The sequence below is a fragment of the Amblyomma maculatum genome, chromosome 3, assembly GCF_055883805.1.
Source record: "Amblyomma maculatum isolate TAMU_Amacu chromosome 3, ASM5588380v1, whole genome shotgun sequence".
Classification (NCBI taxonomy): domain Eukaryota; kingdom Metazoa; phylum Arthropoda; class Arachnida; order Ixodida; family Ixodidae; genus Amblyomma; species Amblyomma maculatum.
Genome location: NC_139346.1, coordinates 93,817,327 through 93,831,926, shown reverse-complemented (window position 1 = coordinate 93,831,926; position 14,600 = coordinate 93,817,327). Strand labels below are relative to the sequence as shown.

At 47.1% G+C, this 14,600-nt stretch overlaps 1 protein-coding gene across 1 annotated transcript in view; it reads right to left on the bottom strand.

Moving 5' to 3' along the window:
- Positions 1-514: 514 nt before the first annotated feature.
- LOC146195340 (endothelin-converting enzyme-like 1) overlaps positions 515-14,600 on the bottom strand; it is a 33,018-nt gene continuing 18,932 nt past the window's right edge. The window contains exons 7-11 of the mRNA XM_084596215.1: positions 10,242-10,357; positions 9,203-9,268; positions 5,151-5,255; positions 3,050-3,126; positions 515-839 (exon numbers count right to left, since the gene is read on the bottom strand). Coding sequence (XP_084452341.1) covers positions 740-839; positions 3,050-3,126; positions 5,151-5,255; positions 9,203-9,268; positions 10,242-10,357 — 464 coding nt within the window. The 3' untranslated portion in view covers positions 515-739. The remainder of the gene's footprint in view (positions 840-3,049; positions 3,127-5,150; positions 5,256-9,202; positions 9,269-10,241; positions 10,358-14,600) is intronic.

Genomic DNA, 14,600 nt, shown 5'->3' with positions numbered 1-14,600 from the left:
TGATGAAGGTAAGTTCATCATACAGCGAACCGTACTGCGAAGCGGTTCGGAACGATTCCTCCGATTTGTTCCAGTTAGGGATCAGTTCTAAGATGGGGAGACAAATTCGGGTTCGGTTCCTGTTTTTGGTTCGGTTTCGGTTCGACAGCCTGCTTATTAGTGCCATTATCACCCTGCATGATATAATAAAAAGAATATAAAATTAAAATAAACATAAAAGCGGAACAACACCGTTTGTGAACATTTGCTGTCCCGTCATTCTCTTAACAGCGGAGCTTAAATGTGCCCTTAAATTTTCCGTTATGGGCTAATTGCTTGAACACTTCAGTAGATGCTGCATGTCCTTCCTAGTGGCCTAATATAGGGGGATGCTTGGCTAGGGTGTTCATTCATACACGATATTTGCTTTCCCCATCCTTTCTATGTAAACGTTGTCTTATTTCGCTCTGTTTCACCAACAAAGTTCCCTTCATCCACTTAAACAAGAAGTCAGTGTTACAGAGGTCCTCGGACAAAATGGGTACTGAAGACGTAAGCACTGTATATAAACGCAGATGAAAGCTTGCAGTTACACAAAGGAAACACCGCCAAGCTTCTCTTCATTACTCTTATTTACATTTAAATGCTGTATGAGTTTTCTGTTAGATGTATTTGCGGTTTTTCCATAGCGGTGAATATGGCAATAGCAAGACATGGCCCAACACCATATCGTTAATAAAATAACAAGCGCCGCTGTCGCTCATATGATGCTACACTTCTTGTCTTGATAAATGATGAGATTGTCATTGCAGGCGAAGTACTTCCCGAACTTGTCAAAGTGGGCGAGCGCAATTTCCACCCTGCAAAATGACAAGAGAAACGGTACGCAATTAGTGCTCGGAAGAAATAAATCATCTTTTTCAGCGGTCTTCGCAATACAACGAACTGGTTTCGTAATTTCATCCGCACATTACGGGAAGCTTGGGTAAAAATTTCAGCGTTCTCAGTTTCTTTACGCCGGACTCAATTTTGCTCTCTAACTGCTGTCGTTCTGGAAGTGGCGTTTCACCGCGGCAGCGCTAAAATCACCATTATCTGGAATATCTAGCATCGACATTGTGAGTGAAAAAGAATTAAGGGAAAATTTAACACACGGCCGCCGAGCAAGAAACCATCTAGGAGGTGAAACTCCCGTCAGCGCGAGCGAGCGCGGGCGACCAGATAAGGTCACAATTGTAGCGCCGACGTCACGGAGCATGAGGCGGCCGTATGCAGTGGCGGCGGCATGCGACGCATCGTATTTGGATTGGAAAACATTTATGTCGTCAAAATGCAGACGGTCCGCTATACATGGCCTTCAGTCTATGGCTGGCGGCGACCTTAGTGGCCCACTCGTGGCCAAGGCTTGAATAGCCCGGTTCGACCTGACCAGAACGGCCTCCCATCGCTCAAGAGAAGGAATTTGTACTAGATCTTCCGGTGGAGGTTCTTCTTTGTCGAAGCAGCAGTGGCTAAAAAGAAACCTGGACTGGTTGCCTTGGCAACCAAAACGGTGATAATTTCTACGCCGACAGGCACCGTTAGCATGGTAGTGGCGCCGCGGGCTTGTGACCTTTTCTGGTCGCCGCAAACAGTGTATTTCCACTTCTAAAGGTTTATTGCTCCGTGCACACGGCTAAACCTAAGTGGACAGAGCGAAAGCACGCCATTCCTGCGTGGATCGCTGCGAACCTCAAGTACACCACAGCCGGGTCTAGACAACGCGAAGGTGTCGAGGGTATTTTGAAGGGGGAGGTCCCAAGAAGCGTGCCAGATGGGCACATCTGGCGGAAAAGGGTACGCAGGGGACTAGAAGGCTGTGTGGTTTTGTTCAGGTAATGCATGTTTGTGGAGGTATACACCGGTGCGAATGAAGTTTTCTGACGTGTGAAGAGGCAGCAGCAGATGTGCGATGTGGAAGAAGCGAGCACCGCTGGCTCCGTGCGCCATACGTGCGAATAAGAAGCGGGCGGCGTGAAGGCCGCGCGCTACTATACAGGTTTCAGGCCATATGAAGCCCAAGAATTCATTGCGTGCTATGGTGCATATACAATTTCATAGCTTAACCAACTATTTCATCATTTTTGAAACATTTAATTGGCATATGCCGACCATGCTGTTCACGGGTACACATTTTAGGTTGACACTTTCGGCGGGAACTCCCTGTTTACACCATCTTATGAGCGAAGAAAAGCTTTCGCCTTAAAAGCGTGCCGTCTGCTCTACGCGAGGAGGAAGCCACAGGCGCGGAGTAGATACTCTAAGAAACTCATGACGACAGAGGCATCTGTCGTAATGACAGAAGAGCTCTGTTGCGATGCCAGCAGCATACAAAGTCGTCCGTTATGATTGGACGACAGAAAAGTTCTGTCGTAGTCTAATTATATCCGGTTTTGCTACAATTCCTACCTTGAAGATGAACGTACGCAATGTGCCAAATGGTGAAACGATTAAAAATGATGTAGGCGAGGACAAGACGACAGCAAAAAGAGAAGAACGAGTACATCACAAGCTGTTTGCGTACAAGGAGCACATCGAACAGTTATGGAAACTTCGTTTCCGTATTCGTCATGGTATGGGCATAAATTCAACTAAAACATCCACGCCTTTGATTCTTATTTGATGCATGGATAATATTCATGGGGGTGAATATCAAAACCTTGTTCATCAGGGTTTTGTTCTTATGCGTGAAATAAGAGTTTCGTTCGCGATACACGGACAATACTCTACCGTATAATGTACATGCACAATCTATTTGAATCGTTACTCCTGTATCGCTTCACTGCTGAGCAGGAAGCAAGGAGGGGGAAGGCCTCGGCTTACATAATTGGAAGCTCTCGATAATGGCATTCGAGAGGCACTCTGGTGCAAATATGGTGAGTTGAAAACTATTGAAAAAGATAGCTCTCCTTAATTACACAAACGTCTGTATAATTGCGAAGATTATGGCTGATCGTATCTCACAAGAAAGATTGCGCACTAATATTGATGTGAATCTGCGAATCGTGCGGGAGTGCTTGAGGCCGCCTACCTGTATTGTGGGTCCGGAAACGATGTGACCAGGTTAACGATCTCCCGCAGCCGGGTGGGCACGCTCTCACACCACGTCTGCAAAAGTAAATTTTAGAGCACAAGTTCAACTTCTCCCATGGTAGACCATCAAGGTCATCCAGACTCCAACATTTGACCTTGAAGGAACAAAATAAACAAATTTAAACAAAATTGCCACGATTGTTTTTCGAACACTCGCCAGAAAAGACTGATCAGCTCCGCTGGCCAAGGCACGAAAGCCCTATGCTGCCGCCGCTTTTTTGACAGCAATATACATTTACACAAGAACCCTCAGCCGTATTTGAATAAGGTAACATGACAAACTTTATCAATGTTTCTCGTCTTTCAATGTACGGAAGCCAGTCAGTGGCTCGATCCACAAGTTTGGTAATTTCACAATACCTTCCAATGGCTTCCTTAAAATATTCTCACTCTGGCGATGCGTCAAGATCTGCATGATGCACCGCCACCTTACTTTTCCATATAGTGAACAGGCCCAACGCCATTACAAGATCATCAGATCAAGATCATCAGATCATCAGATCATCATCATCGTTTTCAATCTGGAGTTACTTGATAGCGTGAGAGTTAAGTACTAGTATGTGGTTATTTTATTATACATACAAAAGAAAGGAAAATATGTTTGCCAGCCCCGGTATCTGCTATCTGATATCTGAAGCACCTGAACTGGTGGAAATAAAGGGACAGCGAGGAAGCGGTAGAGGAAATCAACGAGGTGAGCGGAAAATTATTTTTACGAGTCCTTTGGAGGACGTTCCAGAAGAAAACTGCATCCCAGCAGTGCAAGAAGACATGCTCAGTGGTTTCATTCTTTTGCATAGTAAACGGTGGACTCCCCAAGGCACAGAAGTTCATCTGTTTTGAAACCACGCTTTATCCGGCAAAGTCCCTCTATGTATTCTGAAAAAAGATTGTTTGACTGCAAGAGTAATACGCATATTTAACTTGTTTTATAACATCTAGTCCTGGACCTGCACTGTACTTGGCCATATACAATGGTGGAGGGAACGGCGAGTCACAAATATCGCTTTTAAGTTTTGTCTGAGTCACATGACTAAGGTAATCCAATGAAAACCGTATATGAAGCAAACGACAAGCTTTTACAACTTCTCTCAAATACCAACGAATATCGTGCATTGGCATATGCTGATGATGGTGCTGTTTTCTGCTCCATTTATGAAAACATTTTGGAAATTGATGGAAAAGGTAAAGCGTACTGCGAAGCAAGTGGTAGTGCGGTCAATTGGGCAAAGTGCTTGGGATATTGGTATGGTGAATGGCCTGCCTCGGACTCAGAGTGTCTTCGCCAATATATCGTGAACAAAAACTACACCTAAGTACTTAGGTGTCCCTCTTGAATTTTACGATAATAGTGAACCTTATAGGCGAAATAAGGGCGCAAAATTGAGAGAAAACACCGCAGGATTTGGCGGATTGAATCTCTCGATTTTATGACATGCCATAATATGCAATCTTTCAGCAACCATGGTCGTCTTCATCAAGCTCCAACAGCAACCCACTCTCGCATTATGCATTGAATAATCTCATCTTCACGCAGCTCTATCTACGCCGTTCTTCCCTTTAATCTGGTACATATGCCATATACATACGTCATCTGGGCGGGTGCGGTCGAGGCCGGCGAGCATAGTGTCGGGGGATTCTAGCAGGCGGCGTTGCGTACAGTAAGCAACTTTCTCTATGGACACAGACCGCAGTCGTGCCAGACAGGCTGCCGAGACCATGCAGCGAACAACTAGAAGCCAGACAATATCCGATTCCGGAGAAGCTTCAAGCTCGGAAGCGTACCAATCAAGAACGAAGCGGCAGCAGCGACTGCGGCGGCGGCCGATGGCAAACGCTCATGAAACTCGGTTCAAGAATATTTGAACCTCTAAGGTTTTTTTTTTTTTTTTTTTTCTGGTTATTACAGCCCTCTACCTCACTCGTGTATCAGTTTGGAAGGCAGTGCAGCGCGCACTTCGTAAACAGGTAAACGAAGACGCGTAACATTGCAAAGTGTTTTGAGAACACGGACGGAAGAAAGAATGCGAGGTACAAACCATTGCAAACGAAATAAAAAACAGTTGGTTCTGCGTGAGGTCCAAGTTTTTGAGGCCACTGTGCTCAAATTCTTCCTCGAATTTTCTCATGAAGAGACGAAATCCCTGTAAACAGACATGAGGAAGTCAGCATTTAGTTGTATTAATGCGACTCTGATACGAGTGAAAGCATATTACGCGCTATTTCACGTGTCAATTGAGTCAAGGCCTTTAACTAAAGCGGCAGAGAAGAGCCAGATGAAACCAGCGAGTTATTGTTTGCAGTCAAGTTGGCGTTCTTTAGTGGAATGCTTTATATCCCCCGTAGTTAATTAACTAAGTTTAAGTGCATAAACAATTTAGGATTCTCTTTAGGGCCGAGCGTGATTCAATAAGAAGGGGTGGGAGGCTCTCGGAAACAAATTTCATTTTTTTGGTGACGTACTTCGTACATTTTCCGTTGCGCGTGATAAGAAAGCCCGCGAAATATAAACATAATACTCATTCCGTTCACTGCCATATTAACCCCGGTACTCTTCAATTTTGCAATGAAAGATCTCTCGTCTCATTTTAATAAGATAAAAGGCATCAAACATAGCATCTATGCAGACGATATAACAATCTGGACCGATGGAGGCACCAGCGCCGATATATCGCATAGGCTGCAGGAAGCGGCGTAGTTGAAAATTACGCCTTAGATAGAGGACTATCTTGCTCTCCTCACAAATCTGAACTTTTCTCAACGTGCAGCAAATCACAACTAACCAGAGAATCCCACCTACCGCACTTACACAAACCAGTGGAGGTATACGCGGGAGGGAGCAAGGTACCGAGAGTCAGCACCATTAGGATCCTGGGGTATTTCCTACAGCAAAATAGGAAAAACACCACCATCCTGAAAAAGCTACTGACGTATGTCGGCCAGGTAACATGGATATTCAGGCGAATCTCTCTCAGGAACAAAGGCCTCAGAGAACACTGCCTCATAAAACTGCTTTGTAATCAGCAGGATAGCTTATGCCACCCCCTTTCTCAATCTCAATCCTTGTGAAGTAGAGAAGTTAGAGAAAATGATCAGACCGTCATTCAAAAGGGCTTTAGGCATCCCCCCCAATTCGTCGACAGAGAACCGTCTAGCTATGGGAATGCATAATACCTGGGAAGAGATTGCTAAAGCGGTCAGGGAGGCCGAGATTTTGCGGCTCAACTCTACTGTAGCTTCAGTCAGGTGAGCCACCCTATGTCACTGAACTCCTGGAGCTTGAGACGCGGAAACTATTCAAAACTGCACTGATCCCTAAGAATATGCATCCGATTCATGACAAGGAACGAAGACAGCATAGAGCAAAATTTATTCAAAGCAAACTAATAAACGACCCTCATGAAGAATCAGCCTATTGCGATGCTGCCTGTGGGCTAGAAGGGGCCGCGGTCATAGCAGTGGTAGATGGGAACCACTCCCAGAAAGTAAATGGATCTATTAATACGCGTAACGCTTTAATAGCGCTAGCATGTACAGGCACTAAAGCCAGAACTATCCTTCCAGATAATAAGGCGGCTGTTAGGAACTTCGGCAAAGGCCTAATTTCCACGCAGGCGGTCAGTCTACTGAGAAAGCACCCGCTAAACCGGGAGGTTTCAGTCATCTGGGTTCCAGCTCACGAGGGTCTACCAGGCAATGAGGCCCATCGCCTCGCTCGAGATGTATACACCCGAGCGGCCATAGAGACCCCGCTACCCGGAGACAAAGACTCCCTCATCACCTACAAGGAGCTCTCTGAGACTCCCAGACTAAACCGAAGGATCTATTCACCACCAGATAGGCCCCTAATACCCTCAATATGCAGGGCCTGGCGAAAAATTCAGGCCAATCGTTTCTTTCCTCATGTTACTCTGCATAATGAGTTGACAGGGGGCCCAGAGGCTTGCAATCTCTGAAACGTGCCTCTCAGTCAAAATCACCTAATCTGGCAATGCCCTGATTCTCCGGGAGCTAAAGAAACTGATCCCCTTGATCAAATTACCTGGGAGTCCTACATCCGCAGCCAAAATGTGGATGAACAAAAGATCGTCCTACGCCTGGCGGAGGAGGCTTACTCCAAGACCTTCTCGGCGGCCACGGCGCAGGAGAGCCGGCAAGGAGACCCTCCCCCTGGCTGAGCCCCTGCCCCGAGGTCCATGTCGGTGTAAATAAAGTATTCTCACTCACTCACTGACTGCCATATTAAGGCCAACCCAATCCAATCCTGTTTTGAAAAAACGAGACATTCACACTGACCTACAGGTGGTCCGCAGATATGATTACTGTCAAATCGACTGCGTTTCGACAGAGGCCACCATATCTTTACTGCAGCTTGTCTTACAGCGTCGAGTTATAGTATAGCTTTGTGAATTAATCATTTGCGCGATAGCGAAAGGCGCCAGTCTGCAGAAAATTCGGCGTTATCAGCATTGTGAGCGAAACATCAGGAGCGTGGTTCTGGAAGGTGTTGGTTGACAGGTGACATGGCCGAGCACTACTTCGTCGATGAGTTGTTTGTGGGACGGTCAGATATATGATCGGAGGAATTGGGATAGGAATTATCCTTACGTGGTTCCTAGATGCCGAGTCAGAGATGCTAATTCTAGGTCATGCAGGCATCTTGCTTAGGATTAGGTTAAAGACGTTAATCTATGATGGGTCGCACTTATGACCTGCAGCTGAATAACGTGGCAGCGTTTAGGGCTGTAATCTAATAAGAACGCATGAGTCGTTAGAAGCACGTTTAGATATTGGTAATTAGTCGAGCTGTATACACACATACGCGAAGTCCACAGAAGGAGTCGCAAACCATCAAACCATATCACGTATACCTTCAAATGCAGAGCTTTAGTCCCCCCCCTCCCCCCCCACCCACCCACAAGTTTTGGTCCCATTATTTACTTTGTTTAACTACACTACAGGCAACATTAAAGTCAAAGTTTGTCTGCAGTCTCCACCTAATAATAAGCTCGGTGCAAAACCAATTCCACTGCGAGTCTTGCTGAGCACGGCCCAGATGCTGGAGATGGAGACTCGCTAATGCGTCAACTGTCGCTGGCTTGGGCAAAACGGATGAGTGACGGTGGGTTGGCGTGAAATTGTAGTTGCGCCACTGCGTCAAGCTTGACGACGTCCTGATATATAAAAGAATGTGCGCCTGATTGATAATTATGAGCATGTCCGTAAGGCACCTAGCAGTAGCGCAGTGCGTGGAACGACACGTACATAAGGAGACTACACGTCACTATGGAACAAACTGCAACGAACTGCACGCGTTCAGCTTTAGAAATGCTTGCGAAAATGCACAGCGAACGGCGAAGATAACATAAACGAGCTGGGAGGAACCCCTGCACTTTTCTTTTCAATCCTTAGAAAGAAGAATACATGGTGATCGACAAACCACCAGAGCAACATACAATATCGGTCGGGAGCTCGTTCTATCGAATGCAACTGTCTAGTTGACTTTCTCGTCGGCGAGAAAGCTAAATGCGGAGGCTAGGATGATATATGCCGGCCGCGACGATGGTGTTGTCTACTACGATGAAAAGAGGAATTTACGAAGAAAGGACGGGCCCTTAAAGTGAGAATTTGCGGTTGGCTAACATTTTAGAGGTCTAGCTATGCCCTACACAGACCTCGGCTCGATCGCGGTATTTTTCATTCAGCTCTTCTAGACAAACTCTGCAGCTGTGCAGCTTATCGTAGAATATACTCCATAAGAGGCAAGCAGGGTCAGGGAACAAGCGCGAGTTGATGATCGTCTAATTGGAATCAAGGTCCATGCAAAGTAAGATGGGCGGATGAGATCAGGTAGTTAGCGAGAAACAGGCAACTGCATCTGGCATAGGACAGGGTGGAAATATATCGAAGGCGCATTTTCCCGGCTGCTAATGAGCATAGTGAGGATGACGATGATTATGGTGCGGATGATGGTATTCTATCTTAGATACGTGGCGATAGCTCTTTTCACAGCCGGCGCCTTCGTCAATTAGGCGGGCATGTTTTTTCGCCCATATATACGAGGAAATACAAAGACTGCTTTGAGACTCACCTTGTAGGCGAGGCCGACGGCAGCCATGCTTGTGACCACCTCTTTGCGGAATGTGTTGATTTCCGTCTGAGGGAAAACAAGATGCGCTGTCAAACTACTGCACAGGACAAACTTTCTACTTAATATTTACTGAAACGGTAAGCCGAAGTTTTGTTTTATTTTACATTCTTCAATGCGACTCACTGAACAGAAAGGAACAGCGTGACGTAGCGGAGTTAAATGTGCTCGTTTGTAAAAAAGAAAAAAAAAATTATCTCGTTGCTGCGGGCCACAGCCTGAATGCGATCATCTCTAGCTTTTCAACGATGTTTCATACGGGACCACATTGCACACAATACGCTGCTAACTATGGGTTAAGGCCAATAAAGGAAAGCCTCCACCCGCGATGCGGATGTACCGCATTCATGTTATATAGACCTATGCTACAGGACTATGCATGGCTATCATAAATTACTTCCCAGTTTTTGTGGACGCCACACTCGAGTGACACGGTGGTGATGAGCTTTTATGGCACAGGGACTACAGTAGCCGAAGTGCATCGAATGAGATTGCCATGACTTAACCACATTTCAGCAGACTTTAATAGCTGAACGAAAGAAAAACGAGGTAAAATGCTCGACCCGTGCTCCAATTTATTGTTACTCCTTTACAAAAAGTTATTTTTTTTATTTGGATTTGAATACGTGGCTTCCCCTTTGTAACGGGTGGTCCTTAGGAAAAAAACTATCGAAAATGTTCTAGCCGAATTACCTACCTACAGTTCATTAGTGTTCATGATGATCTTTCTTCGCAATGTAGGTCGTCGCTTTGTTGTTTTCATGGTTGCTTCCGCACCCCCAACCAAGTTATGGAAAATATGTGATGTTTAATATATGTTTTCATTAACAATGAATTGACAGATAAAATTTTCTCTGTCATGAAAGGGTTTTGAGTGTTTCTTGGGGGTGTAGATGCGAACACGTGACCGTCTGAGCGTCGGCTCTCTTTCCGAGCCGCCCTCAATACCTTCCTCTTGGCCGAGCGTGCGTTCTAAGCTTACCTTGTTCACGGGTTTGAAGAGGCTGTTGTAGCACGCTTCAACTGTTTCGCTGTAATTACGTATGGTGGCGGAGTCCCACCAGCACATGTAGGCGCCGTTCTGGTCGAAGCAGCGACCTACGTTTGAGGAAGAACAAAATAGCAAAAGAGGCAAAAGGATACACATGAAACGCTTTGAATGCTGTCTTTGGGAAACTAGGATGCAGTGGTGGATGCAGCTTTTGGAAGGGCAAAAGAGACTGGCAGAAGAAAGGAGAAAGCGTTTCTACGAGTCCCGTGTAAATTCCACAACGAGATAATGTCCAACTGTCGACGCTTGGAAGCCCACAGGAGCAAGTGACAAGTATACAGGTTTTTCCAGCTACACTGGAACGAGATTTAAAAAGCCCTAAGCGTTTTTCCCAACTGAAAAGAAGTGAGCGTTGTTAGGACTTATGTAAAGTGCCAACTGGTGTATTTGTTGTTCCGTCTACACGAATAAGTATTCAACGTAAATAAATTGGTCTACTACAAAGCAAATGTGCAATATCCGTCATCTATTTTTTTTCTGTGGACACCTGAGCCTTGGCGTAAGGGAAGGAGGGAGTGAAAAAAGAAAGAGAGAAGGAGGAGCCGTAGTGCGATGCTATGCAGCAATTTCGCCCACCTGGGGTTCTTTAACGTGCGCTCACATCGCACAACACACGGACGTCTCTTCGTTTCGCCTCCATTGAAACGCAGCCGCCAGCGGTTGCGTTCGAACTAGCAGCCGACATCTACTGATTCTTAAGGCGAAAGCCTTTTATGGCTCATGACTCGCCGGTGTGTGCGTGCGTGCGTCCGTGCGTCCGCAGCAGCTCTCAATCATCTTCAGAAGAATTTGGATGGTTTCAATTTTGATAGATCATCAATAATTTACTAGTACGTGCATAAACATTAGATAACATTTAGTCAGTGATAATCAGTTAATTAGACCACGCTAATTAGTTAATTAGCCAGGAGTAGTTAGTTAATTAGTCAATGATTAGTTACTTAATTTTTTACAGTTAACTATAATGCTTTTAGACATCTTAAACGCAGGCACTGGGAGTACATCTCCAGCCACTTCTCGGACTATAAAGAAATGGTTGCAGAGGTTGACCCCAAACGCTGTCTTCTGATAGATACAATTGTCAATAAAGTTGCAGTCTCGAAACAGACCTCAATACAATCTAAGCGCGACACGGGGCCGTCTAGAATGTGGCAGCATCAGCAGCAAGAGTCACCAAACGAAACCAAGCAGTGGCCAAATAGACGGAAGCGACTTTGATGGCTTTCACCAGTGCGCACTTAAGATCGTCAAAGTGCCCCTGAATTTTTTTTCCTAAATATCACCCTATTTGCCAAGGTGTGAATAGGAAAATTGTCGAGCCCCGCGAAAATAATCCAACCTAAGTGTTTTCGACACAGTAACCTTACCGTAATTCTTTTTATTCTATTTATTAAGCCCATGACATACCACGTGATAGCGCGCTCCGTGCGCCCGAATGCACCGCAGCTGTATACGGCTCTCACATACGCGACTCAGTAATGCGCTGCTAAATTTTCGCACTCTGTGAAGCCCTCAACAGAGCTTTGCTCGGCTCTGGCTTGGGGATAACCGCCAGCGGCATTAGCCGATATGCTGAAAAAGTGCGCTGTCAGCAGAGACGTTAAAGGGGTCATGTAATGCCTAAAACGGGGTAAAGCAAATCGGTAGAGAGATAGGTACTCCCTCACAGGTCAATTCACCGCAAGAATGTTTTAGCTAGCTTCATTAACACCAGAGATATCGGCGATTAAAAATGGCGCTCCTCCTTGCTCCCCTCAACCATACCTCAACTCAACACTCCGAGACACCAGAAAAAAAAACAAAGAAAACAGCTCGGGAACTCCGCCCCGCTAGCCCCGCCCACGAAGCGTCATCGGGTGACGCTCGGTTCTCAGACTTCCGGTCGCCGCGCCTGTTTTCCCCCGAGCGTCGCCCATGCATTCATGGTCCCTGCCTTTCCCGTCCCGTCTGCGTTTGTATAGCTTTCAACCTTGTCTGCTGTTTACCTCAGCCGCCAGTGTCTTCAGTTTCTTGACCTCTCGGAATTGTGTGCGACAGCAGCCCGAACGACTCGGGTCGTTCGCGAGCGCATACCTGCAGGTGGGAGTCCACACATACCGGCGGCCGCCGCAGATGGAGCACTTTTTTTCATATCCCTGTCCCATTCAGCGCAAATTAGCGTGCACTCCTGCCGAGCACGGCTTTCTACAAGACCGCTTTCTTCTCTCGCGCTGCCTGGGTCAGTCTCTTTGGTACCGTCTTCTGCGGTTTCACCAACGGCGGCCGGTGACCCCTCGCGGAGTTGACGCGATAGCATCGACTCTGCATGGATGCTGGCAGACGATCGAGCGTGCGAGTTGCCCGTGTGCAAACATATGTCGTCGTCGCTTTTAGTCCGGAGCTACTTTCATTATGGTCGGCGAGAGGCATCTCTTGTGCATAACGAATGGAATGTATACGCGTACGTATCACCGACGAGAGCACGGACTGATGATCGCTACAGAGTTTGGATATCGGATGACAGGTGAGCACGAATTATTCGTCCGCGAATCTTAAAATTGAGATTAACAAAAAGGATAGTGTAGTGTTTTTTTTTTTTTTTTTGACGTCCTTTCGCACATCGTTTAGGAAGTGCCAATGCGCAACGTGCACGCGTGTTTATCTCATGTGTACGCATCGTCCGAGCCAGAATCGACGGCGCAAAACATCAGCAAAGCAGCTCGGCACATTCAGTTCGGCAGCGCAGGTTGTCACTGATTTTCGCACCGACACGCAAGAATCGCGCACATGAGCATGCGAGCGGCTACGCTAGAGACGAAGCGAAGCGGGTGATTCCAAAACGCCGCCCGCCGTGGCTTCGACGCAAATAAGGCCAAGCGACGACCAGGGTGCAGCGCACGATCGGAGTGCCGTCGGTCGCAGCGCCCGCGGGCGGCATCTCTGCGGTAACCTGGCGACATCCGGTGCTGCACATAAGCGGTGCGAATTTGTGTACTTTCGCGATGAAGCTGAGGACAGACCTTTTTTGACGCACGTTTCATTTACACGAAGGTTGATGCTGCCTTTTTAATCGATACGGTGTTGAATCGGGCCTGCGTGCTCTTTTCGCACTGCTGCACCGACGCGCACTTTCAGTCGGACGCACGTAGTTTAGGAAGTGCCGATGCGTAACGTGCACGCGTGTTTTATCTAATGTGTACGCATCAGCCGGTCCAGAAACAACGGCTCAAAACATGAGCAAAGCAGCTCGCCACATGCAGTTCGGCAACGCAGGTTGTCACTGTTTTCCGAAGCTACACGCAAGAATCGTGCGCAGGAGCACGCGAGCGACTACATTAGAGACGCAGCGAAGCGGACGATTCTGAAATGCCGTCCGCCGTGGCTGCGATGCAAAAGAAACAAGGCCTAGCGACGAGCAGGGAGCAGCGCACGACCGGAGTGCCGTCGGCCGCAGCGCCCGCGCCTGGCGGCATCGGGTGCTGCACTTAAACGGTGCGAATTTGTGTACTTTCGCGATGAAGCTGAGGGTACACCTTTTTTTGACGCACGTTCCATTTAATTATTAACACGCCGCACAAATGGTCGAAGCGGCAAAGACGAGACGGGACTACAGTACGCTGCTGCGCCGTCGGTCGGTACATAAAGGTTGATGCTGCCTATTTAATTGGTACGGTGTTAAATCGGACCAGCTGTTGCTCTTTTCGTACTCCTGAACCGACGCGCACTGTCAGTCGGACGCCACCACCTTTTCGGTTAACATCGCGAACCGAAGCGCCAAGCTCGGGTTCACACATGCATGCAGCACTCGAGCAGACGACTTTCGCATCTACCGGAAGTGTGTCAGTGACGTAGAGGGCGTCGCGGCTGCAGCCAATGGCAGCCTGTCGTGGCCTGTCACTCTGTGACTGGTGACGTAGGTAATCACGGCAGAATAGTCCCAAATCTCGCCGCCACGCGGAAATGGCACAGCCCGCGAATTTCAAAAAACGCTGTTTTTAAAAATTAATAATAAATCGCTGGATTTTTTCCGATGAGTTTTACTTTGAACGAATGCTCGGAAGCATTTGTTCTACACATTGAAAACGTTTGTCAGTGACCTTTCTAGCCGTTTCATGCCCCCTTTAACCTCGCGAACAACATGAGCAGCGCCAGAGGGGTTGAATTCTGCAAGGTTTAGCAAGACGTGGATAGGGAGCGCTATAATCGCGGCGCATGCCGGCGTATACATACGGAGCCCACTATCGCGTGGTATTTTTCTTTCCTTTTTAATTCACCGGCTTTCAGGTTTCTACAAAGGTATACGCAGGACTA